At 39.3% G+C, this 24,632-nt stretch overlaps 1 protein-coding gene across 1 annotated transcript in view; it reads right to left on the bottom strand.

Moving 5' to 3' along the window:
• Positions 1-24,632, bottom strand: part of cntn4 (contactin 4) — a 195,109-nt gene that overhangs the window by 21,765 nt on the left and 148,712 nt on the right. The window contains exon 12 of the mRNA XM_055160836.1: positions 15,559-15,686. Coding sequence (XP_055016811.1) covers positions 15,559-15,686 — 128 coding nt within the window. The remainder of the gene's footprint in view (positions 1-15,558; positions 15,687-24,632) is intronic.

Raw genomic sequence — 24,632 nt, 5'->3', positions numbered from 1 at the left:
GATAGAGAAACGTTAAGATCTGTCAAAGTTGTAGAGCACCGGGTGTCCTCTTGGGGGCGCTGTGATCATTTGGCTCTAATTTCAGGGTAAATTAACCATGGCAAACGATCCCTGGACAGGCATAGATTCATGTAGAAAGTGCCGGCAGTGCAGTCTTCATTGCGATTGAATCTGATACCCTCTTTGCATTGTTCCCCCTCCCCTCATCCTCTCCAGCCTACGCCTCGGTGTGACTTATTTAGTTCTATTCTGATATCTGGTCAGACTACTATCAGCACTGGGGTTTTGTCGTGTACACAATGAGAGCATGTCTGGCATAGCTGAAGTTAAATGGTAAAAAAATGGCAGGAAGAATGTCATAGCTATTCAAAGCTCTCTTTTTACCTGAAGCACCACTGCAGGAAGGAAATGGGAAATATAAAAAAAGGTTAAGAAACACTCCACAAGGACCAATGACTGTTCTGAAGTGCTTTACAAAAGGAGACACGGGGGATTTTTTTTTTTTTTCTCTTTTACTTTTTTCCTTTGTAGAATCTGATTGAAATTGTATGAAAGATTTACGAAAATCCAAATGGTTACACTGGTGCAATACCTTTGTTATCAGAGATTATATTTTATTACACATGACACAATGAATAGTTGGATATTTGAATAGATACCAAAGATGGTTTTCAAATAATAATACAATTCTAGTTAAATATGAATTCAAATGAAAGAGGATGACAGAATAAGGCCATGGATTTGCCCTGCTTGTTTTGAGGACTGCCTGTAGTTCTCATTCAGGGAGAATTTGTAAAATATGATTAATATATTCTGAGCAGAGGACATTAACAACAAAGCAGGAATAGGTTTATATTTCTAGATATGACCATAAATTGAATATAAATTGATCACTGGTCATCATTTCTTTTGACTAGACGTTACATAGTGTTTCTAACAGGTTTCTACTGAAAATATGGAATAGTAATAATTTTAAAAACAAAAGCCTTCGTGCACAATAGCCTCACTCTTCACGTCACTACTTCCTATCCAATTTTATCTCTATGTGGTTTTTGCAAAGTGATGCTAAAGTGAATAAATATTTAAAGATGAGGAAGTGGACAGGGAGATGCGGGTGGATGTCGCGGACACGTTAAGAAGTACACAAATAAAAAGAATACTTCAGCTGAGGGCGCTTCTGTGTTTAGAAAGAGATGTTCATGTTTGTCTCAGTGCGCCACAAACTGATGTACTCCACATGAAAAAATTGTTGGGAAGTCTTTATTTTAAATTAATTTGAATTTGAATAGGTTGTTTTCAATTTTCAATTACAGTAAATAAGTCAGGTTTTCCCTCTAAGAATTTAGTAAATATTTGAATAATAATAATAATAATAATACAAGCTAAAAGTTGCATTTTTAATATAACCAATTTATTTTGTTAGACTACGGGGGCAAACATTCGACTATGGGGGGCCACCAGTCAGTAATGTGAAACACTGAGTAACACAAGCACGTTCAATACATCAACAACAGCATATGTATTGACCTTTCATATACTGGAAGCATTTCACTACAAATCACAGCACTGCACGAAAGCCATCTGTTTCTGCCGCAGACTACATCATCTCCTTGTGTACTCATCTCATTGTGGTTTGACTTTCTGGGCCCTTGCTGCCTCCAGGGATTCTGTGGAACCACCATGTTGGGATTTCACAGCCTTATTACTCTCCTCTGTCATCATTTGTGACAGATTATGTGGGCTACGAGGCCAGTTATCCTCCTGCATGCTGGGGTTGGGAAGCATGATTTGATTGATTTCTATCTTGTCTAATGCCCTGTTACCTACTGCCAATGTCAACACGAGGATGGTAGCTCACTCACTTAGCGGGGTCAATCAGATCCCAGGCAAGTGTGTGTCATGTAGTGAGACAGCCTGGTGCCAGCCCAAACACCTGGTCACCCTCAATATGATTAAGACCGATAAGCTGATTGTGGGGAGTGAACAGAAAGGTCTTGCTACCAAATGGAGGCTCTTGTATTGGAAAATGGTGTTTGAAATCTCCACAATGCGTTAGGAGTAACAATCATTTTTTCAATAGCAAAGTGACACCAGAATGTTGTAACTCATTCACTTAGATGGGCGTAAAATAAATACAGCAGTCTGCAGCTTGCAAGTGGCAATAGCTCAGTGGGCCGAGGTACAAACTGGATATACAGTATATATACTGATGTGGTGACTGATTTTTTATTTTAATGGCAATGCTGATAGTAATTGCTTTGGATCTAGAGTAACCGATGGCCGATACGCCCTGCTGATATTATTATTATATAATTTCCCCACATGATGTATTTTAAAGTTACTATTAGCTCATCAACGCCCTTTTTACTACTACTACTTGGGGCATAAAATGTTTTGTGCAGTTATCTTTTCACACTAATATATGTTATTCAAATTAAGTTTTCTGTGTATTCTTTAAGCAGCAGGATGTTGAAAACAAAATATTGGAATGTGCTGCTGATTTAGAGCTGATTTGATACAAAGGGCAAATATCTGCCCAATCTATCGGCGAACCGATATATTTCTCTGTCTCTAGTTATCAGCAATGTTGTTTTGTCTTTGGACAAAAAACTTCATCTGCATTACTCAAGAAATGGAAAAGAGGATTTTTTAAACTATGTGGTAAAAGTGAAGCTAGTGATGCACTTTGTGTCCATTAGTAAGAAATGATTCACTGCTGAACTGAGGAAAAGCAGAAGCTTTTGACAGTGTATAGGACAGTAAGTTTCATGTCAGTCCCTTAAGGCCTGATAAATGGAGAGGTTCTGTCTCAAATGGTACCTAATGTAAAACTTAAATCAATAAGCAAAGTGCAGAACACAGAGAAGAATTCTTTGATTCAAGAAGGAAGACTCTTTCTGTCCGGTTCTGCGAACATTGCTACTTAAGCAGCCACAATTTATGATGAAAGATAAGCCGTCTGTGTTGCAATCTTCAAAAAGTAAAGCATGATATTTAGTGCTATATTTAGACAACAACAGCAATGCGAAATGTGAGAAAAGACACCTTGTTCTACCAATACAGCCTCGTTCACTTTCACTCAGCTTGATCATTTCTATGCGGACGGTCCAACAACTATAATTTCTGGAAACACATGACAGGTTAAAACGTGTTCACAGCTGCACCACTATGGCTCCCCACGCACCCTGCACATTTCGCCAGCCGAACAGATGACTCCCTGACACGGCCGCACAGAGGGGACCCCCAGACCCAGTGTTCCACTAACATATGTGGGTATGGAGCCGGGAGAGAACCAAGCGTCACCAAATGAGTGTTCCTCGGTGAGATGCGCGACAGGCCTCAAGCCCCACATGTGCAGCAGCCATCATGAATAATGATCTGCCCACACTGTCTCCCATGACAGGGGGGTGCCAGCCTGTCTATTCCTCCACTGTATACGAACCACACAGGCTTTCACACAAGGATGTCTGAGAATTTGAATCATTTATGGTGCTTTACTAGCAGATACAATGAAGATTACCAATTGAGTTGTGTGGCCATGTACAGTACTAAATAGATAAAGATACTTTATTTATCACAGAGGAAATTTAACATGCAGCAACAATTCCACTTCGCTTTTGATTTGCCTTTCTGTCTCAGTGCATCTTAACAGGAGAACTGGTCAGGTGTAGGGTGAACAACAGCCCTCAGGACAAAAGAGTCCCTCTACTTTGTCTTGCAACCTGGACATCACAGTCAGCTTCCAGGGAGAACCAGGTAACCCTGGGGACACAACAGGAGAGCTGTTAATGTTTCAGTTGGTGATGAGTTGAATGAAAGAAAGATATTTTACTAATCCTGGGGGAAATTCTAGTTTTGCTGTAGCAACATGTACACTGCTCTTCTCAGTCTTTCCCAGTCAAAGGTCTTAACAGGAGGACTGGGCAGGCAAGACAGTTTGAGGAAAGGAAGAACAAAAAGTGTACCTCCTCTGTGTCCTTGCAACATCACAGCAGCCTGCAGGGGGACCCAGGTGAACATAACAACATGCATCTCCTCTGGAGGGTCTTCTGCCACATTTGGTGTAAAATGGCAGTAGCATCTCAGAGGTCCATAACTAGATCCTTAACTATGGAATCTCTACATAGTACAGGCTGATTTGTGGGTGATTCCACTTTCAAAAACTAATAGCGCCACCCCACAAGGAGGATTCTGAACCACTCCAATTAGGTACCCTTTTCAAAGCTGTCCCAAGTGGTCTGGCTCAATGTGTTAATATGCTTGTTTAACACCACTGATGAAGTAGCAGGTTGCCTAGACTTTCATTGAAACACACTTCTCCATTAAGGCTAAAATGTACCATACTGACCTAAATCAACAGTGCGTGAGCCCCAGGTCCAGTTTAATAGTGTTATATGGTTTCCATTCAAGGCATGCTTCACGGCAGGTATGTGAAGGTAAATTGCTTAGTGCATTCTATTTATACTTAGAAAAAGGCATGTAGGTTATGCTGAAACACACCACACATTTCTTTTCTTCCTCATCTTCTTTGAAGAATGATTTTGTCTGCATGCCTCTGACGCAGCCCTTTGAATGCTATTTATTTTGCTCTGGATAAATCAAAAGTCTCCCGAGGACAGGCGTGAACAGCCCCATGTGAACAGAACACGCACAGACTCTATTCAACAGCCTGCTCTTATGCCTGACAGGTGGATGCCCATTATTTTCCTATATGGCAGACATCAGTGACACATAGAGCTGCATTTGCCTGGGGTGTTCTGAATTGAGGTGATTTTTTTGACATGGAGAGGTGATCTCAACATAATTAGAAAGATCAAAGTGCCTAATGTAGAAAAATACAATACATACATAAAATTACAAATTACTTACATGGTCCAATCAGAGTACTATATTCTGAGTACTTTGAATACTTTCACTGCATTTAAATTTAGTGTAAAAACGCTACATAGTTTTAAAAACAGCTTTGTGTTTGTTCCATTTGTTTATCACTGATCAGAGAAGAAAACACTTGCAGGCACCACAGTGGCAGTGGTTTTTATGTTTTTCAACATTCTGTGCAGTTTAAAACTTTAACTGACTGATCAAGTACCACCATTCCTTTGATTTTAGAGTAACTGTATTCTGAATACCACCAAATGAAAAAGTAATTGTATCAGAATACCTAAATAAACCTTTGTCCAGTTGACAAATTGAATTTCTCCTTTACCATGGATTCTACCTGGATGACTGAGGGATTTTACACACATCTTGAGAATAACTATGAGCCAACCACCTTTGGACTGGAAAGAAAGCTGGAAAACAATACTAAAAGGTTAACAGACAAGAGGAATCATTTACATTTTACCCAGACATCGACAGAATCAGCTTATTCCTAAGGCTTTACAGAAGAAAGCACCAGAACCAGGACATAGGGCAGACATGTTAACTCAACATAACTTGAGGGGGATGCTTAGCCTTAGAATTAGCCGTCTCAGTTATGACACTGAAAACTTAAAATGTGAAATAGAAAGCTTACGAAACAGGATAATGATATTAGTCTCTAAAGAAATACTTCAGAAGATTAACAACTTCATAACCACAGGTCAGTTAAGACATCACAACAAAACCAAAGAATAGCACAAAAGGAAGTTTACACAACTCCAAAATCAAACACACCCCAGGGATCGGAGGGACAAAAGGAAGGAGGATAAACCTAGCCTAACCTAGCTCAGTAGAGGCAGCAAGGAGGCTACTGCAGGATACCAAGCTAGAAGAGAGAACTAAACTTTCACGTGACCAAATCTGGCAACTGTTGGAAGTTTGTCACAGGAAACTTCTACAGGCAAATCCACAGGTGTGCGATGGGCTCACCGGTCTCTCCTATCATTGCTAACTTATGGAACAATTTGAACAGAGTGCCTTGGCCTCTTATCCAAGAACTCCACACACACATCACTATCGTTAAGGGGATGATAACTTTTCTAAAATCAAAATTCAAGATTTGGAACCTTTTACTGCACATATTAATGCTGTAGAGCCGAAGATCAAATTCACTTGTGAAGATGCCAAAGAGAACACATTGGCTTTCTTAGATTGTGCAGTAACAATAGACTGGCGAGTCCAGGTGGAAGTCTTCAGGAAGTCCACACACACGAACCAGTACCTGCTTTTTGATTCATACCACCCACTGCAGAACAAAGTTGGAGTTACTCGGACATTATGACAGAGTCCCATTTGGTTCCTACAAGCACAGAGGGAAAAGAGAAAGAACAACAAGTGCAGAAAGTCCTCTCTGTTTGTGGATATCCCAAATGGGCTTTCAATAGAACAAAGAGAGCCAAAAAAACAAGACAACAGAGAATCAGAACCCAGGAGAAAGGGCGTAACTATTCCTTACATGGCTGGTGTTTCTGAAAAACTATTGAGGCTTTTCAGACATGAAATCCCAGTATATTTCAAACCTACAAACACTTTAAGTCAGAAAGTGGTCCACCAAAAGGACAAAACATTGAGCCACAAACAAAGCAATGTTGTGTCCTCTATTCAGTGTCCTGAAGACTGCAGTGAGCGCTACATTGGAGAAACGAAACAGCCACTTCACCAGATTAATCAGTTGGATCGACCAACACAGACCAGAGAGCCAGAGTGGACCTCAGTCTGCCGTACATCTCCACCTAAAAGCCACGGGCCACTCCTTTGAGGATAGTGAGGTACAGATCTTTGCCAGAGAAAAGAATTGGTTTGAGTGGGAATTAAAGAGACTATTTTTATTAGGAAAGACAATCCTTCCTTGAACCACCATCTGTCTCCCATTTACAACTCCATCCTAAAACAAAGAATAGGGATAGCCAGGTCAGAGCCAGATGTCATTATGGGCCTTTATGATTATGCTGTTATGTCCCCTAACCAAGATACAGGTGAATAGGCCTAGCTAACAAACAGAAACTGTAAACAAGTAGGTGGTGTTAGTTTCAGAGTAGTTTCATTGTAGTTGGGTCCTCTCTGCAGGCAGATATAAGGAAGTGTCCACCAGCATTCCGAGCAGAAATGAAGAAGCAGCTTGGACCTAAATACGGTAGTTTGTCCAGTTCACAAATTGAATTTCTTCTTTACTAGAATACAGTTACTCAAATTATTCAGAATAAGTATTCTCAGTACATGTTCAGTTATGTCCCGACACTGGTCACAGCTGGAATGCACAGTACTGCTGCTTTTTATAGTTATTTCTATCTGTATATGGCTGGATAAATGACATACATAAGCACGTCATTAGAATGATGAAATGGTAATGTGTATAAAGTGAACAGAAAGGTTTAAACTACACTAAAGATTGTAAAGATTAGCTGTAACTAATTTTTCTCCACAGTGATAGGGTGATAGCCAACATGTGACTGTGGACTGCTGCTTGGCTCTCTCATACTGAATGCATCAATGCCTTTTACTAGGCAATCTTCAGCATCCATTTCAAGTCAATTTAAATGAAATACTGTCATCTCCAGTAAACACCGCGGCTCATGCAACAGGATATTTCTCCTCGCTAAACAGGTTTTCAGTCCTCTACAAAATAACGTATGCAAATAGCCCTATCCCATTTTGCAAACAATATCTATTGTGACAGAAGAATGAGATTATATACAGGGGCATTTGTACACAACCGGCAGAAAACAGCTTTAATATGGCATGATGGAGGAGCAGTAGTAGGGGGAGGGCATCTAATAGAAGCTACATGTATATAAGACATTTCAGGAGGGTGTGCATCTGATTAAAAGGTTTACAGTGAAAAAATAAATTTAAAAAAACTTGCAGCTCACTCCCAGTTTAAAGGAGCTGATATTGCACTTTACACACATTTTATGATCTATGTTGTAATGTTGTTTCCTGATCACAGACATTGTTATGAGAATTGTGTGTAGAGTTGTGTTTTGTTTCATTCACACATGTTTAACACACAAACCATGCATATTTAGGCTGAATTCTTCTCTCAAAAAGAAAACAATCTGTTCTACCTGTTTACGTCATGTGGTAATACTTTTTTTTTTTTTAATCCCTACACCTTCACTACAATTGTTTGGATAAATTCAGCTTTGGAATTGCCAGTCTTTGCTGAACTGAAATCATTTTTGATGAGGTATTTTGATGAGGGTATCAACATTTTAACATGGCTTAAAGATCACATTGCATAATATAGGACCCGTAAAAATGAAGTTACTACAGTCACAACTGAACCTGGTTTGCGAGTGCCTTCACCTGTACAGGACACATACAAGTTTTCCTCATTCTCAGTATCTGGACAGCACGAACTAGGACTGATTAATGACTGGCTGGAGGTGCTGGGGTTTAGACAGTGAGAATTTAGATCAAACAGAAGCATTTTGGGTTCAAATCAACTGGATTTCTGGATTGAAATTGGCAACCCAAATAAGAGACTCAAACACAGTTCTTTTAAACCCAATATAATCCTATTTCAATCTTGGTTTATTAAATTCCACAGCAACTGTACTATAAGCATGACATTGGGGATATTAGTAGTTAGTTATATGCACTGGAGCACCAATGATACTCGGCTTAACACATTACATTAGACTTGGCATATAGCATACAGCATAATAGAGAAAATCTTTTCATTGCCCTTCCCTCAGAGCTCCATGTTTACACTTTAGAACGATTAGAAAACACAATCTAAACACAAAACTCAGGCATTTTAATTTCTTTGGTTCAATTATGCTACACGCCCAAGCAGACAACTTGGTGAGAATGGAAAAGTTATCAATAGAGGAAAGCACGCATCAGCAGAAATGAGACAACAATGTACAAAATAAAGAAGGCAATAAAGCATATTATTGCGTGCTAGAAATGTAGTCTCTGTATTATTTGTTTAGATCTAGTTTGGACCATGTTTTGAGATTGTTGGTCTGGTTTAGTCCTATTTCATTCAAACTAAAAGATCTAAACTAGAGATTGACTGATACGAGTACTTTCATGGCTGATGCCGATACCATTTGTTTAGAATCCAGAGCAACCGATTTCTGATACACTCTGACAATATTTTTGGGCTGATATGTAGTGATTTTTCCTCAAATTATGTTACGTCAATTTACTACAAACTCACCCACAACCCTTTTTACCACAAACTTAAGAGAGATGTCTAGTCACGTATTCATCAGTTATCTCTTTGCACTAGAGCACAGGTGTCAAACATACAGCCCAGGGGCTAGATCTGGCCCTCCAAGACCTTTAATCTGGCCCTCGGCTGATTTTCTACTAAAATATTTTAATTATATTTTCTATTAAAATATTGTTAATTTTCTGTGGTGTTTATCACAGCAGCGTCTTCAGTGTCTCTGTACGTGGCCCCTCCCACCAGAGCAGCACAAATGAAGACTTGTCTCTTTCCAAACGCTCTTAAAGGACGATCGTTTTGACTGTTGACCGTGACACCCTCATCAGAAAAATGTCCAACATGAGAAAAGTGGAGCCGAGTGCAGGATTTTACAACAAAAATGGACTTATTCCTATTTACAGACAAGTGATTGTTAAAACATTGTGTTGAAATTACATTTTTCTTAAAGTTTCAGGTTGTTCATAATATTTTGTAAAAGAAAGAGTTCATCAATTAAAAAATATTTCTGTAATAGATTTGTGTTTCTCTGCACAAATATTTGAACTTTGTTACTTTTGGGTTTTTTATGACATGAGTTTTCTGATCCGGCCCCTTTAGGATCAAAGTAAGTTGGATACGGCCCCCGGAACAAAATGGGTTTGACACCTCTGCACTAGAGTGTTCAAATAAAACTTTGTGCATATCCTTTATGGAGCAGGTCGGCCAAAACAAAATACTGGTCTATGCTGAACATTTTAGGTTGACAACCAATGTGCTAAAAAGTGCAAATATCAACTTGTTTTATCTCTAATGTGACCATTTCCAATGTTCCCGGTTTACATTTATAGAGCGCTTTTCTAACTTCAAGGCACTGAAAGCACTTTACATTCATACACCATTGCCTTGCCCAAAGATACAAGGACACAATGGCAACTGAAGCCAAACTGTGGGCCACGATCTGACCGCTCTAACAGACCAAGCCCTAACCCTACCATTACCCGTAAACCTAAACCTGACCCTAACCCTGATGTTTATGTCAGGAGTGGGATTCCAGCTGGCAACCTTCAGATCACAGGACAAACACTTACTAAACTGAGCCACTGCCGCTATAGTTTTGCCGTAAAACATTTAGACTCATTTCAGCCTCTGATCACCACTTGGTTTACACCTTGTATAATATGGGCTTTCATTTTTCTTTCTACTAAATTCTCTTGTTTACCATCTCACATCTATTAGCCCAGGCTTCAATTCTAAACTCTTGACATTTTAATTTCTCCGATGCAATTATGTTGTGCTCCTGACTTCCTGAAATAGGGACGTCAATGGAGCAGAGTGTGGCTCAGCAGAAATGGGCAGAGCTGCTGACGTACATTCATTCTTATTACGCCGTGTCCTCTGTCATTCATAATTCAGCACTAAAGAGACATGGCCCGATAGTGGTTTAGACTGATGGAGATACTGCTTCCTGCATGCTCACATAGACCTATTTAAATATACTAGATGGTAATACATTTTCATTTTAATATCATGTTTTTAAATTATCAGATTTCTAAATACTCATGGACGAATTACAACAGTGAAAAGATAGATTTACACATATACACATACAAACACGCATATATACACTCAGGTACAGTTAGTATGTGTAATGCAGTTGATGTTTGAGATACCTGTCCATGAAGTAAAGATGTAAGTTTAAGTTGGGCAACACAACAGTTGCATATTTCAATTCAGTTGCTTTGTGAGAATATTGATGTAATTGATTTTTGTGAGAAATTACCCAAATGATTCTAGTAGAGGTGCATGGAGTTTATAAACACAGAGGAGCGCTTCCTGTATTACGTCACATCACAAGGTGCAACAGGGTGTTTTCTGTTTGAGAGAACTCAGTCTAAATATGCAGGGTTTGTGTGTTAAACGTGTGTGAATGAAACAAAACACAACTCCAGGTAAGTTTGTGATGCAGTAACCACATGTAATATGGATCAGAAAATAGAGTAATACGGTCCCTTTAGCTACAAGTATGTACATTTACTTCTTGCTGTTTATTTAATAGTCAGATTTGTGGTGGCTGCTGAGTAGTTTGATGTAATTCAAAATCAGTGTTGGGAAGCTGACTTTTAAAATGTATTCCCCTACAGATTACAGATTACATACCTCAAAATGTAGTTTGTAACGTAATCCATTAAATTACTTTAGGTGAGTAACGTAATCTGATTACTTTGGATTACTCGATATTGTCATGCTTTTTAAAACTACATGAAAGTAGCGACCATATCCTGAAAATTCATATTTGTTCTCTTCAAATTGGCTGTTGAGCCCAAGTCTCCATGAACAGACTTTTGTTTTACTGTAAAGAAGCAAAGACGAGGATCTGAACATAAGAAGTTTTATCTGCTGAAAGACAATAAAAAGCCCATATTAAAAAATATTATTGATAGAGAAATTATTTTTATATGAGATCACCTTAAATTATGTCCACCCTACTGTTAGTGTCATATTGTTTAGACCTGGTTAAGTCCTGGTTTAGTCCTGGTTTAGTCCTGGTTTAGTCCTGGTTTAGTCCTGGTTTAGTGCTGGTTTAGTCCTGGTTTAGTCCTGGTTTAGTCCTGGTTTAGTCCTGGTTTTAGTGCTGGTTTAGTGCTGGTTTAGTCCTGGTTTAGTCCTGGTTTAGTGCTGGTTTAGTGCTGGTTTAGTGCTGGTTTAGCCCAAAATGAGAAAACAGGAAAATACCACCATGTAATCCATTTATTTCAACAAAGTAACTGTAATCCAATTACCATAAACTGAAACAGTAACTGTAACTGAATACAGTTACTCATAATTTGTACTTTGATTACATAACTCCGGTACATGTAATCTGTTACTCCCCAACACTGTTCATAATAACATTGCTTATGATAATGCAAAATGTCAGTACTTCTCCAGCATGAGATGAAAACAAACACATGCGCAGTATATTCTATGAGTTATTGCTAAAGGCCACATTGAGTATAACAGTTGACTTTAGGTTAGGGCTGAGCAAGTAATGAAATAAATTTGATTAATTTGGGTTTTTAATAATGAAGTTTTTGAGCCTTTGCTCTAACTTCCATTATAATCAACTAAAACTGTACATTTTTGGCCATATCGCTCAGCCCTACTTGAGGTTAAGGTTTGAAATCACTGATATCATTAGTGATTACCACTATTTCACTTTTACTATTCACAGATTGCAAAAAATATGGCAAATGCTAAATACTAAAAGTAGCTGTTCTGCTCCACCCACATGAACCCCTATAGCTTCTTGTGATGCACCCTCGGGACTGAACCAACATAGTCCTTAGTGTATAACATATCACCACCATGCCGCTACATGTAAATTTACACCACACATTTTACCTACAGGCCATGAATGTTTTCTCCCTATGGTCCTTATGTCGAAGATCAATAATTCTATAAATCTACCGTGGGAGAGCAGTGAGGTAGGTCAAGGCAGACAAATAATACTAGCCTAAATGAACCAAGCCACCTCAGAGAAAAACCAGGTCAAAATAAGGCTATAGTTCAGTGAATATGTCAGCCATTCCCTTAGGAGGCAGAGAGGAGGTGAGAAGAATATCCCCAGTGGAAATGGGACAGAAAAAAAAAAAAAACAGCAGCGTGCACAGAATAAAGCTACACAATTTATGCTCTGCACATTTGTTTTTAATGAAGTATAATAATTCACAGCAGAAGGCAGGGATGCAAGCACCAACAAGACCAGGTATATGGCATAATCCGGATTGAGCGAGAGGAGGCATCCAAGGCGATATAATTTAGGTCCTGACATAACAACCTTGTATTAGTGGAGTGGTATTGTTAAAAGTACTAACCATAAAGCCTATTTTTACAACAGCTCCCTGTGCAATATATAATGAAATGGTCACACATAAAAACCACCAGGCTAAAATTACACTGGATCTTGAATAGTCTTTGTTTTGTATTTTAAGATGGTTTCCCTTTTGGAGAGTATTGTAAAACGAGCACTTTATGACAAAACCAAAGTGCTATGTGGTGTCTGCATCTATTCATTTCATATTAATTATTGTACTATTGCTAACTCAGAGGTGAGAGCTGTAAACAGTGTTAGAATTGACTGTGCTTTGGTGGCTTGCCCCATGTCACGCTGCACTCTAAAAAAAGCAGTTTTAAAGACATGCACGTACCTGAAAAAAGCGCGCATGTGATCATTTCTTGACAGGATGAAGCTAACTAGATAGGCTGGCACGTATGAAACTCTAACTCAAGTTAGACTTCAATTTTGTCTCCCCATAAAGAACTGACTTAGAACAGGAGAGCCAATTTGTGCTGTTAAACAAGTCCATCTAAAATAACATTAAAGGGATAGTTCGGGATTTTTGACATAAATCTGTATGTCGTCCCCGTGAGCAGTGTCGTGCATCAACACTGACTTACCCCCGACAGCGTCCGGTGAGCCCAGATACTGGCTGTTTTCGGTTCTGATGAAAGTAGTCCGGCAAGTTGACTGGGGACTGTATAATAAAGTGTTTTTCTTCTCAAAACAATCTGTGTTCAAAAGAGTGATACATTTGCATCACAAAACCACTGTCGCCTAAAAAGTCAGACCTCATTATCGATTGGCACTATTTTCTTTCCGTTCATATCACTGCACGCTGCCGCCAGGTGACAGCCGCACACAGATCCATCACTTTTTTCAGTTGTTCGGCAGTGTTTACATGCGCAGACCGCCGCGACGTGAGAGAGCTAACGTGAGAGCTAGAGCTAAGAGATATAAGCGAAGTAGAGCTAAGTAGAACTAGAGCCATAAGTATATAAGCTTGTATAAGATACATAAGAATATATCTAAAAAATGGTGTGAACTCTTGATTATCCAGGCTGTAACAACAAAAATCTGGCTGAATCTCCACACACATGTCACCGTTTTCCTGTCACAGACTTTGCGCTGAGGAAACTTTGGCTTCTTGCCTTTGGCTTCAATGTGGAAACCAAACCAGGTAAGAATGAAGGAGTGCCACTATGTTTACAAGAGAACAGACTGAAGAATCAGCTGTAACTCTGTGTGCAGTAAATCACTCAGTGTCATATCACCAGTGAAGCTTCTACAAAACCTAACTTTATAAGTCGACTGTTATTACTATTGTAAATGTCTCGTACACTGTTGGCAGCAGCTACGTGGACGTGTGGATGATTCCATGTTTCTATTAGTCGTCCATGCTTCAGTCACAGTGTAGACTCTATGTTCACTGTATACGAGTTTATAAATGACGTGATGGTGATTGTCGCTCACTCGGTCTCTCACAGCTCCAGCTTCAACTTGTACCACTTCTCTGTCTCTTCTCTCTCTGCCCGTTCTAACTCCATCTGGTGAATTTCAGCATCAGTATATTCGGGGTCATAAAGATCTCCCTTTGGCTTTGTGGTAAAGGCAAAGTCTTTATTGTCGGTGTCGTAATCAGACATGTTGTCACTAACATTCCGAGCAGTAAACAAAGTGAACCAGGCGCGGCTGTCACCTGGCGGCAGTGCACAGTGATACGAACGGAAAGAAAATAATGCCAAGTGATTATGAGGTCTGACTTTTTTGAGGTTGATGGTTTTGTGATGCAAATGTATCACTCTTTTGAACACATGTTGTATTGAGAAGAAAAACACTTTATTATACTGTCCCCAGCCAACTTGCCGGACTACTTTTGTCAGCACCGAAAACGGCCAATATCTAGGCTCACCGGACGCTGTCGGGGGTAAGTCAGTGTTGATGCACGACACTGCTCACGGGGACGACATACAGATTTATGTCAAAAATCCCAAACTTTCCCTTTAAGAGTTATTTTAGATGGACTGCTAGCTGTTTTTCAGATAGTCACTCTCACTTTTTTGTTAATGCATGAATGCTTGTATTTATCACAGGATCTTGACATGTTGTTTTAATCTATTAAATATTTTTTGTTGCGTTTCAGATTATTTTATATCTTATTTAGCAGTATTTGCTAATGTCTGCTGAGCATTCCTCCATAGACACAGATGCAGCCCTCCCCAGTGTGGTGTCACTGCTCAAGTATCAATATGTGCTGAAGAGTTTCTGAGAGCTAGTGCTTAGTTAAACAGATTTAAATACCTACTTCTTTCTTTCACGGTTTGAAAATTGGGTAATGGAGCTTTAAATGCTTTTGTCTAGCTAAAGTAAAAACGTGGTAATAATGTAATAATTTCATTCGTTCAGCTTATTTTGTTCACTTGTATGCTGCAATTGGCCGTGCTCCACTTGTTTCTGGGTCCCTAAAGCCTTGATGTGGTTGAATCTATAAAATGAAAAATATGTGTTTGTATTTTATATGGAGCCAAAATGTCACTGTGAAAAAACATGGTGACAAGTCAGAGTAATAACCATACATTTGAAGGTAATGGCTGTATTTATGGGTTAGAGCTCACTGATCTGCAGCCACACCGGTGTAAAGTGCAGTAAGAACAGAGCATACCTTTGACTGTGAGGCTGCCCGTGCTGCTGGCCACTCCAAACTGGTTCCTGGCCACACATGTGTACAGGCCCGAGTCGGTCTTGGTCGCATTCCAGATCCGTAGATTTCCACTCTCCAGAATATTCACCCTGGGGAAGAAAAGATTTAGGCTTAACTTTAAAGAACTTCAGGATTAAAAAACAAGAAAGCTTTTTTCCTTACTTTTATTGCAGAATAACAGTAAAAACTAAGTAGCGTGCTGAGCAATGGTAGACCTGGATTTATGAATTATCGTGTCTTAACTAAATTCAGTTACACCGGGCCTAGACATTATACTCATTAAAGGTGCAATATGCAACTGTCAGGGAATTTACTCAAAGACTCAATCATTAAAGAGCAAACCAGAGACGATACAGTGGTTCCTGCCTCCCTAACTATAGCTCTCTTCTCCCCACAGCACTTTTATCGTTAAGCATCACACAATAACCTTGACATGATTATATGACTTACATAATCATGACATGATTATATGTTTTACAGTTATCTCTGACTAATGGACTACAGCTGACAATGCATATCATGGTGTACATACAGGTTCTTCTTAGCCCACTTTATCCCATGTCAGCCCCAATCTATTTACAATCATTAGCAGATTTTCTATCATGATATCTTTATATCTTTAAATGGGTCAGCTGGTGCGTGGTTACATACAGTTTTGAACAGAGCACAAAGCAATTTTATAATCTTATATTGTACAATGATTAAGCATAGATTAATACTTTTAAAGGACTTGATGTGTTTAAACATAGATTAACACTTTAAATGACTTAATGTCTCATGACCCAAAAAAAAAAAAACCTGTAACTTTTTATGGGGATGTTATGTTTATTTTGCCTGGAATGATCCATTGTATGGTATTAAAAGTATCTATCTTCATGGAGACACACAGATAACCCCGACAGGCCAAATTACTGGTCAGATCTGTGGGGGGGCTGATCTATTTCAAGATGCACCTCTAATGCATTTATTTCTTTTGTAACCAATGAGCAAAAATCTCTACACAAAATGGATTGACCACGAACACCTCTCACAACCTCCTTGGTTAAGTTTAAGATCTTTGCTCTAGTTTGCCCAACAGATTAGAGCCTAACTTTTTGTACTGGGCAATGTACAGTATTATTTGTGGGTCAAAGCTGACAAAGCAGAAGAATACACTGCAGTGCACAGAGCGTAGAGAGGAGTTGTATAGCTCTAATTAAGTTCCATATGTCTTTGCAGCAGGGTGACAATGCTGACATATAGAGCTGTTTCCACTGATGATTAATTCAACACCACAGTCCACATATAGGACAATGGAGCTATGCTCTGGCCTTTATATAACAGCCACAAGTTCTTCAAAAAAGGTCAAAGGGCCTTAACTAAAGATGACATTTTCTAAATAAGAGGAAGACATGTAGATAGTGCCCTTGGAGCCAGGCTGCAGAGGGAAATCAAGGACTGGCCAGCTCATCAAAGCTCACTGCATTTTAATTGTGTGAATGCTTTGCTGAGTATGCAGATATAAACAGCAGTGGTCCGAGGTAAACAGTGAGCAATGTTTTTTCCACTGAGTCTCTGTAAAATGAGATGATATAATGGCAGAGATAGTATAGTAAGAAGGTTTTGGTCATTCTTAAAGGGCCCATACTACTCCATTTTCTGATGTATGTTATAATGTTGTTTCCTCATCAAAAACATACCCCAAGATGTACACCATCATTCAAAAGTTTGGGGTCGCCCAGACAATTTAGTGTTTTCCATGAAAAGTTACACTTTTATTTACCATCATGAGTTGTAAAATGAACAGAAAATATAGTCAAGACATTGACAAGGTTAGAAATAATGATTTGTATTTGAAATAATAATTTTATAATTCAATTTTAATAATTCAATTTGCAGTAATTACAGCATTGTAGACCTTTGGCATTCTAGCTGTTGATTTGTTGAGGTAATCTGGAGAACTTTCACCCCACGCTTCAAGAATCCTCCCACAAGTTAGATTGGCTGGATGGACACTTCTTGCGTACCATATGGTCAAGCTGCCCACTTCTCTTTCTACTCTGCTTAGAGCCTGTTTGTGCTGTTCTCTGAAGGGAGTAGTTCACACCGTTGTAGGAAATCTTCAGTTTCTTGGCAATTCCTCACATGGAATAACCTTCATTTCTAAGAACAAAAATAGACTGTTGAGTTTCACATGAAAGTTCTCTTTTTCTGGCCATTTTGAGCATTTAATTGACCCCTCAAATGTGATGTTCCAGATACTCAACCTGCTCAAAGAAAGGTGAGTTTTATAGCTTTTCTAACCAGCTAAACTGTTTTCACCTGTCCTAACATGATTGCACAAGGGGTTTTCTAGTCATCCATTAGTCTTCTGACGCAATGAGCAAACACATTGTACCATTAGAACACTGGAGTGACAGTTGCTGGAAATGGTCCTCTATACACCTGTGTAGATATTGCAACAAAAACCAGACATTTGCAGCTAGAATAATCATTTACCACATTAGCAATGTATAGAGTGTATTCCTGATTAGTTTAAAGTAATCTTCATTGAAAAAAAAAACAGTTCTTTTCATTCAAAAATAATAATAATAATACAAGAAATGCTCCTCTGTATTTTTAAACTCCATGCACCTTCACTAAAATCATTTGGATAATTTCAGCCCTGGAATTGCCAAACTTTACTGAACAAAAGGTAAAAGGTAGCTGTTAACTTGAAAAGCTACCACTTCATGGCATCACAAGGTGGAACACAAGGATTACTCAAACATGTGTCAGTGAAACAAAACACAACTCCTGCTATGTTTTGATTGTAACAGTATTCTAACATGAATAAAAGTTCACAAGTAAATTTCGCGTAATACAGGACCTTTAAGTGCACTTCATGTTATGATAATAGCATTTTAATGGCATAATAAGTTATATGTTGACACAGGTACCAATTGTGGTTGTGTAATACTCATTCGAAAACTCATCCAAAATATAAGTACACAATATTGGATCTATCCAGAGGGAACACTTTTTTCATCTTCTTCAATGAAAATGTATGAATTCATTAAGCTGTTTCTCTAACGTAGCCAGCCGTACAATTCACACAATGAAACCCAATTTGCATTGCTCACACCAAAAAGCAGGATTTTGCAGATGAGGATATTCGCTTGAAGATGTAACCTTGCATAAAATGTAGACTATATTTAATATGGTGCACTTTACAACTTCTGTGGTGGAGGATCTGCCATCTGCTTTTCTCCATGGAAATTAAACATATGTACCTCTATAAAGACAAGCAGGCTACGGCACAAGGCTAAGTTACAGGTCAGATCTGTGGAGAGGCAACCACTAATGGAAGTTTTCAAGGTATTCCAAAAACCTACAACTGAATAAATACAAGACCGGTAAGTTTAATGGCATGTTAAACCCTCCACCAGAAGGTGGTCTCATAATGCACCTTTAAGAGCACTTGTATTTCTTAACACTTTCTTCCCTGTTGTTTTATGTTTTTCTTATTAAATCCAGTTATTGCTGTATTTAACTGCCTGTAAAGCAGGAGATACACACTCCTAATCCACCTCTGGTAGTGGAGCGCACAACGGGCCATGCGTCTTTGAGTGTGCCGGTGATAAGAAAGTGCAGAGACAGTGTATTGTAAGAGAATCTACTCCTCAAACCACATGCTGAGTGGAGACATTCTATCAGCCAGATACGGGCCAAAGTGCTGAATACAATGAGCATCACTCACACACGGTGCAGATCACCAGTTAGTGGCATCAAAGAGGGAGGCTGATAAATTTAAGGGAAATTGGCCATTAAACAGGGCCAGGATGCTACAAGTGACAATAAGCCTGCGCAGAGTAAGCACAAACACTGCACCACACTGCGGATGTGTACGCTCCCAAACCTGGGCTGACGACGGCACTGAAACACCTCTGTAAGCAACTTGTGAGGACGGCCATTTGCAAAAGAACTGTCTGCTTTCTTAGGGGTTATGGCATAGTCAGAGCGAACACTAATGAGTACAATGGATAGAATCATAGCAGCATCTTAATGTTGTTTAAGATCACATTTCATAAGTTAGTTTCAAGGTGAGTTTATTGACTAAAAATTGAACTGTAGAAGATATAGCCTAAGCAGTGTGTAAAAATAAAACCTTGCAGTAACTTTTCAGATTTGGGAAATAAAAGTCTGCAATACTGTATACTAACTACAAATTAATAAGCTTTAATAAAACATGAACAAAAATATGAATTCATGATAAATACATAATTTTATAATTTAATTATTATTTTATTATTAATTATTTAATTTCATAATTTAATTTAAAGTTAAAACCATACTTCAAAATATTCATTAATATATATTTCATGCCATTCAGTGTAAGATTATAGCCAAAGAGATTATAGCTAACTATATATTATAGACATAGAGATACATTACCATGGAAACAAGCAGAAGAAAGCCTATGTCCTGACCAAATAAAAGTCAGGTTTGTGGAGATGCAAGCTTGCTCAGAGTAAGGACGCATGTTTTTTCTGTGCACTAAACACACAAAAAAAATGAAAAGAATGTTTGTTTTTTTTAGAATGAATCAGGCTTAGTAAGTACTTAATTAAGCCATAACCTCTAGCCATAATCCCTTAATTAAGTCTCATTATAAATAGCTAACTATTCCTTCATGAAATAAGTCTTTGTTAAGGTGCAGTTATTGGTCAGTGCCTATGCGAGCCATAGAACTCCCCATTCCAAGGGCTTAAATGCAGCACTATACAGATCACTGAAAATTGTAAGAAAGAAATAATGCAAAACTTCTCGTGTTTTTGAGAGAATATCTTCTAAGGCCCAACAACAACTTCACCTGCATGTCGTTAGCCACTTACGAAGGGGCCATCCCAAAGTCCTTTCTGCACATCCTGAGACATTATTCACACTCCACCTAGAAGCGGTGACCTCCTTCGGGGCAAGCGACGTGCGGCTTCATGCAATTGCTCACCATAAGTAAATACCTGCATTCATACCCTATGCTGCATATACCCACTATGCTGGTATCCTCTGGGACCATGGGGCTATCATGTGACTCTGCAGCACGGACTGGAGTGTGCATACTAGGTACAATAGCACTTATGGGGAGAGCAATCCTCAGTGGTCCTCCTGTGCTGTGTCTGCTTTTTGTTGATGCTTCATTCACAAGTAGGAGTCTCTTCACCCTTTCAGGCCCATTATGGAGAGAGTGGAGCAGACTGTTATCTAAACAAGTGGAGCTAATGAGAGCAGCACAGGTCAAAGTCAGCACTAGTCGATGGTGGTGGTGGTGGGGGGGTATTCACATTGTTGTAATTCTGGGTTTCTATTCTCCTCTGTGGGCCAGACTTTAAAGAGCCTATATTACGCACATTTCTAATCTACTGTATGTCATCTGTGTCTCCTCATCAAAAACACACCTGGAGTTGTGTTTTGTTTCATTCACACAAACCCTGCGTAGTTCTTCTCAGGACTCTGTTCCACTTTGTGATGTCATGTGGAAATACAGGAAGTGCTCTACTGTGTTTTAAACTCCACATACCTTCACTAGAATCATTTAGATCATTTCAGTTCTGGAATTGCCAAATCCCTCCTGAACTAAAGGTAAAAGGTAGCTGTTAACATGAAAACTACATCTTCGTGACATCACAAGGTGGAACAGAGCATTTTGTCCTAACATGCCTAAAATCTCTCAAGATTCAATTCTACATCATATAGGACCTTTAACCACAATCATATTAAAGGTGAATTAAGTAACTTTACTGGACTGTCTCCATGGATATGTTATTGCTTTGCCTAAAAGGTTCCACAGTATGGCATTAAACTTATCTGCATGGAGAACACAGAGACGCTGATGCTTTTATCACCAATGGAATAGACGACTGTAATGTCCTGCTCTCTAGTCTTCCCAAAAACTGTATTTCAGGTTTGCAATTATTACAAAATTCTGCAGCACATGTCCTGACGAGGACCAGAGGTGGGACCACATTACACCGGTTTTAAAAATCACTGTATTGGCTCCTGTGAGTTTCACGATCGATTTTAAAGTTCTTTTACTGGTTTTTAAATGTCTTAATGGTCTTGGGCCCTCTTATCTTTCAGACCTGCTTTTACCTTACGAACCCTCGCAGACCTCACCTGGCTCAAGACCAACCTTTTTAGTTTAGCTTTTGAATGAAATCTTATACTTTTACTTGTTTTTATTGTACACACTCTATTATATTTATTTATTTTAGGCATATTTTTTAGGATTTCCAGTGTTTCCTCTGTAGGAGCCTCTGCATCAGGAGCAGAGGTCGGATGTGGCCGCTGGGTCTGTCCCGTGGGCTCCTGGTGAAGGGGTGGTGCTTGGGCCTCAGGTGCTTGGGCTTCTTCTCTCCCCTGGGCCCTGTGGTGGTTCCTGGTGGTGGTGGACGTCTCTCTGCTCCCAGTGTAGACGGCTCCTCTGATGGTGCTTTCTCAACTGGTTCGCCTATTCAGCCTCACATCTTACTATGTCCGGTTATGTATTTTAGCATGTTAGTGTGTGAGTGTGTGTGCATGTTTGTGCGTATGTGAGTGTGTGTGTGTCTGGGTTGGTTGATTGTGGGGTTGGGGGTGTGGGAGTTGGGTTGGTGGGTGGGTGGTTGGAAATGTGGGACTGTAAGTAAGTAGCATCATGACACAAAGTTACAAGTCAGATCTGTTGAATGGGGAGAATGCTCACAGTAAGTCAGTTTGAGTTATTCTTTTTAAAAGTTCAAGCAAATGTAAGTGAATGAATGCAAGATGTATGTGTTAAATGTCATATCTCAATGGTGGACCCTCTACCAAAAAAGTTACACAGTGCACCTATAAATTGAAACCTTACACCACTGAGCCTGTTTACATGGTGGTATTTTTCATCCAGAGTCCAATTTTGCTAGGGTATAAACTTCTGTCTTCTTTTGTGTTTTTTTAGTTATTTGTTTTGTTTCATATGTGACTAAGACTGCAGGTCAGGTATCAATAGTTCACAGACTGGAAACAACACAAAAAAGCACTCGTTTATCCCACTTCACAAAGCCTTAAATGATATTGCAGTAATCCTCTAAAAAAAGGCCTTTATTTTGTATAGAGCTCGATGTCCAACCGCACTCGAGTAATCCCCCAAAACACTGGTGTGTGTTTGAGAGCGGATCAGGCAGTGGTGGTGATCCCAGCTCCTATTTGATGAAAGAGATAATAGAAATGCTACACAGGGCTGAACCCATTCATATAAATACACCAAACATGTAAACAAATATACTATATGTCCAGACATAATGAAAGCCACTGTAGCCTACCTGATTTGAATAGATAAAATCCTGCACAATGTGACATTAAATGTACCATCTTGTGGAGATAAGTAGGTGAACCAAGCAAGGTCAGATCTCTGGAGAGGCAGCCATGCTCACAGAAAGTATGAATGTTTTCCATGGTATATTGAGCAATAAAACACTTGTACTTGAAAGAAAGATAAAAGAGAAGCCAGAAAGATAAGTGGGCCATACCAGCTTATCAAAGCCTGATCCTGTCAGATCTCAGAAGCGACGCAGGGCTGGGCCTGGTTGGTACTTGGATGGGAGACCTGTGAGAAACATCAGGTACCACAGTGGGGCGCCAGTCGTAAAAACTCTCATTGTGTCCTTAGGCAAGGCTCTTCATCCACATTGCCTAGTATGAAAGTGGTGCTTGTGTGAGAGATGGTGGTGGTTGGAGGGGCCGATGGCACAGATTGGCAGCCTCACTTCTGTCAGTCTGCCCCAGGGCAGCTGTGGCTAAAATAATAGCTTGCCACCACTGGGTATGGAGTGAATGAATAATGCTCTGTAAAGTGTCTTTGAGTGTCCAAAAAAGCACTATATAAATGATGCAGTATTATTATTATTTAATGCCATAGTGTGGAAGATTACAGCAATAACATCTCCATGGATACATAGATGCACACAGCAAACAGCTAATTTGACCTAAAGAACTGGCATTACAATGTACCTGCACTTGGGCAAGACAGTTAGATGAAGAAAACTGGTACAGCTCCTTCATTTTAACATTGGGTGTGATACAAAACCAGATAAAAATAAGCCTATACATAAAAGTGAAGAAGGTTCCTCACAATCCAAAAAGCACTCCAAAGCTGGTGTGATGTTTCATTCCAACACATTTTTACTTTGATCTGTTGGATAAATTCCACATTGAGAGAGGGTACTGTCACCACCCAAATAACACATTACAATGAAGCAGGAGAGCATTGGCTTTGAACTTGAGAAAGAGTGGGTTGAAATGCAGAGGTATGAAAAGGCGTCAGATCGCTGCCACCACACCCCGACTGCACTTTAAGAATAGGTACTAAAAATCCAGTGGAATGCATGACAAACCAAACGTTAAAATTGAGTTAATTGGGTAAATAAAATGACTGAGAAAATTGTATTAGTGGATGTAGTCAGCCATAAAAGCAGACCACAGCAGGGGATAGTCACAGTTTCCAGTCATTTCACCAAATAATTAGCCGTCTGTAACAGCATTAGTGCCTAAGAGAGCACGCCGCATGCTAACTCCACAGTCATCCTTTTCTAAGCTCAAGGGCCAAATGGGAAGTGTGCGGACTGCATGGAGTGATCGTGTTTATGCTCTACTGCTCAGCTAACAAGAGAATGCTCAAATTTAAATGTAATAATTACTCTGACTGTATGTATTCTAATTTGGGTCGTACACAAATAATACACCAATCCAAATATCCATTTTTAGATGTACTGTACTTTTATGACAATTAGGGATGGGCATGATTAGTCGATTAATCAATAATTGATCATTAAGAATTTCATTGATTACGTTCATTTTAATTGACAAACTGAATGTAGGTTGCTGTGTGTAGTGTGACCAAACAGGTGTGTACATGTGTCTCTGCATCAGAAGGAGCGAGACACAAACAGTGGGTCAGTCTGCAACGTACCAAAGCACAAATGTGTATTTAACGATTACTTGTACAAGACACTTTCCGTTGCGTAGGGGACAAGTGTGAGTCCATGTGCACAGTGTACAAA

Source organism: Boleophthalmus pectinirostris, unplaced genomic scaffold (genome assembly GCF_026225935.1).
Source record: "Boleophthalmus pectinirostris isolate CB_2022bp ecotype Guang Dong unplaced genomic scaffold, ASM2622593v1 HiC_scaffold_3, whole genome shotgun sequence".
Taxonomy (NCBI): domain Eukaryota; kingdom Metazoa; phylum Chordata; class Actinopteri; order Gobiiformes; family Gobiidae; genus Boleophthalmus; species Boleophthalmus pectinirostris.
This window is presented reverse-complemented; position numbering and strand designations above follow the sequence as displayed.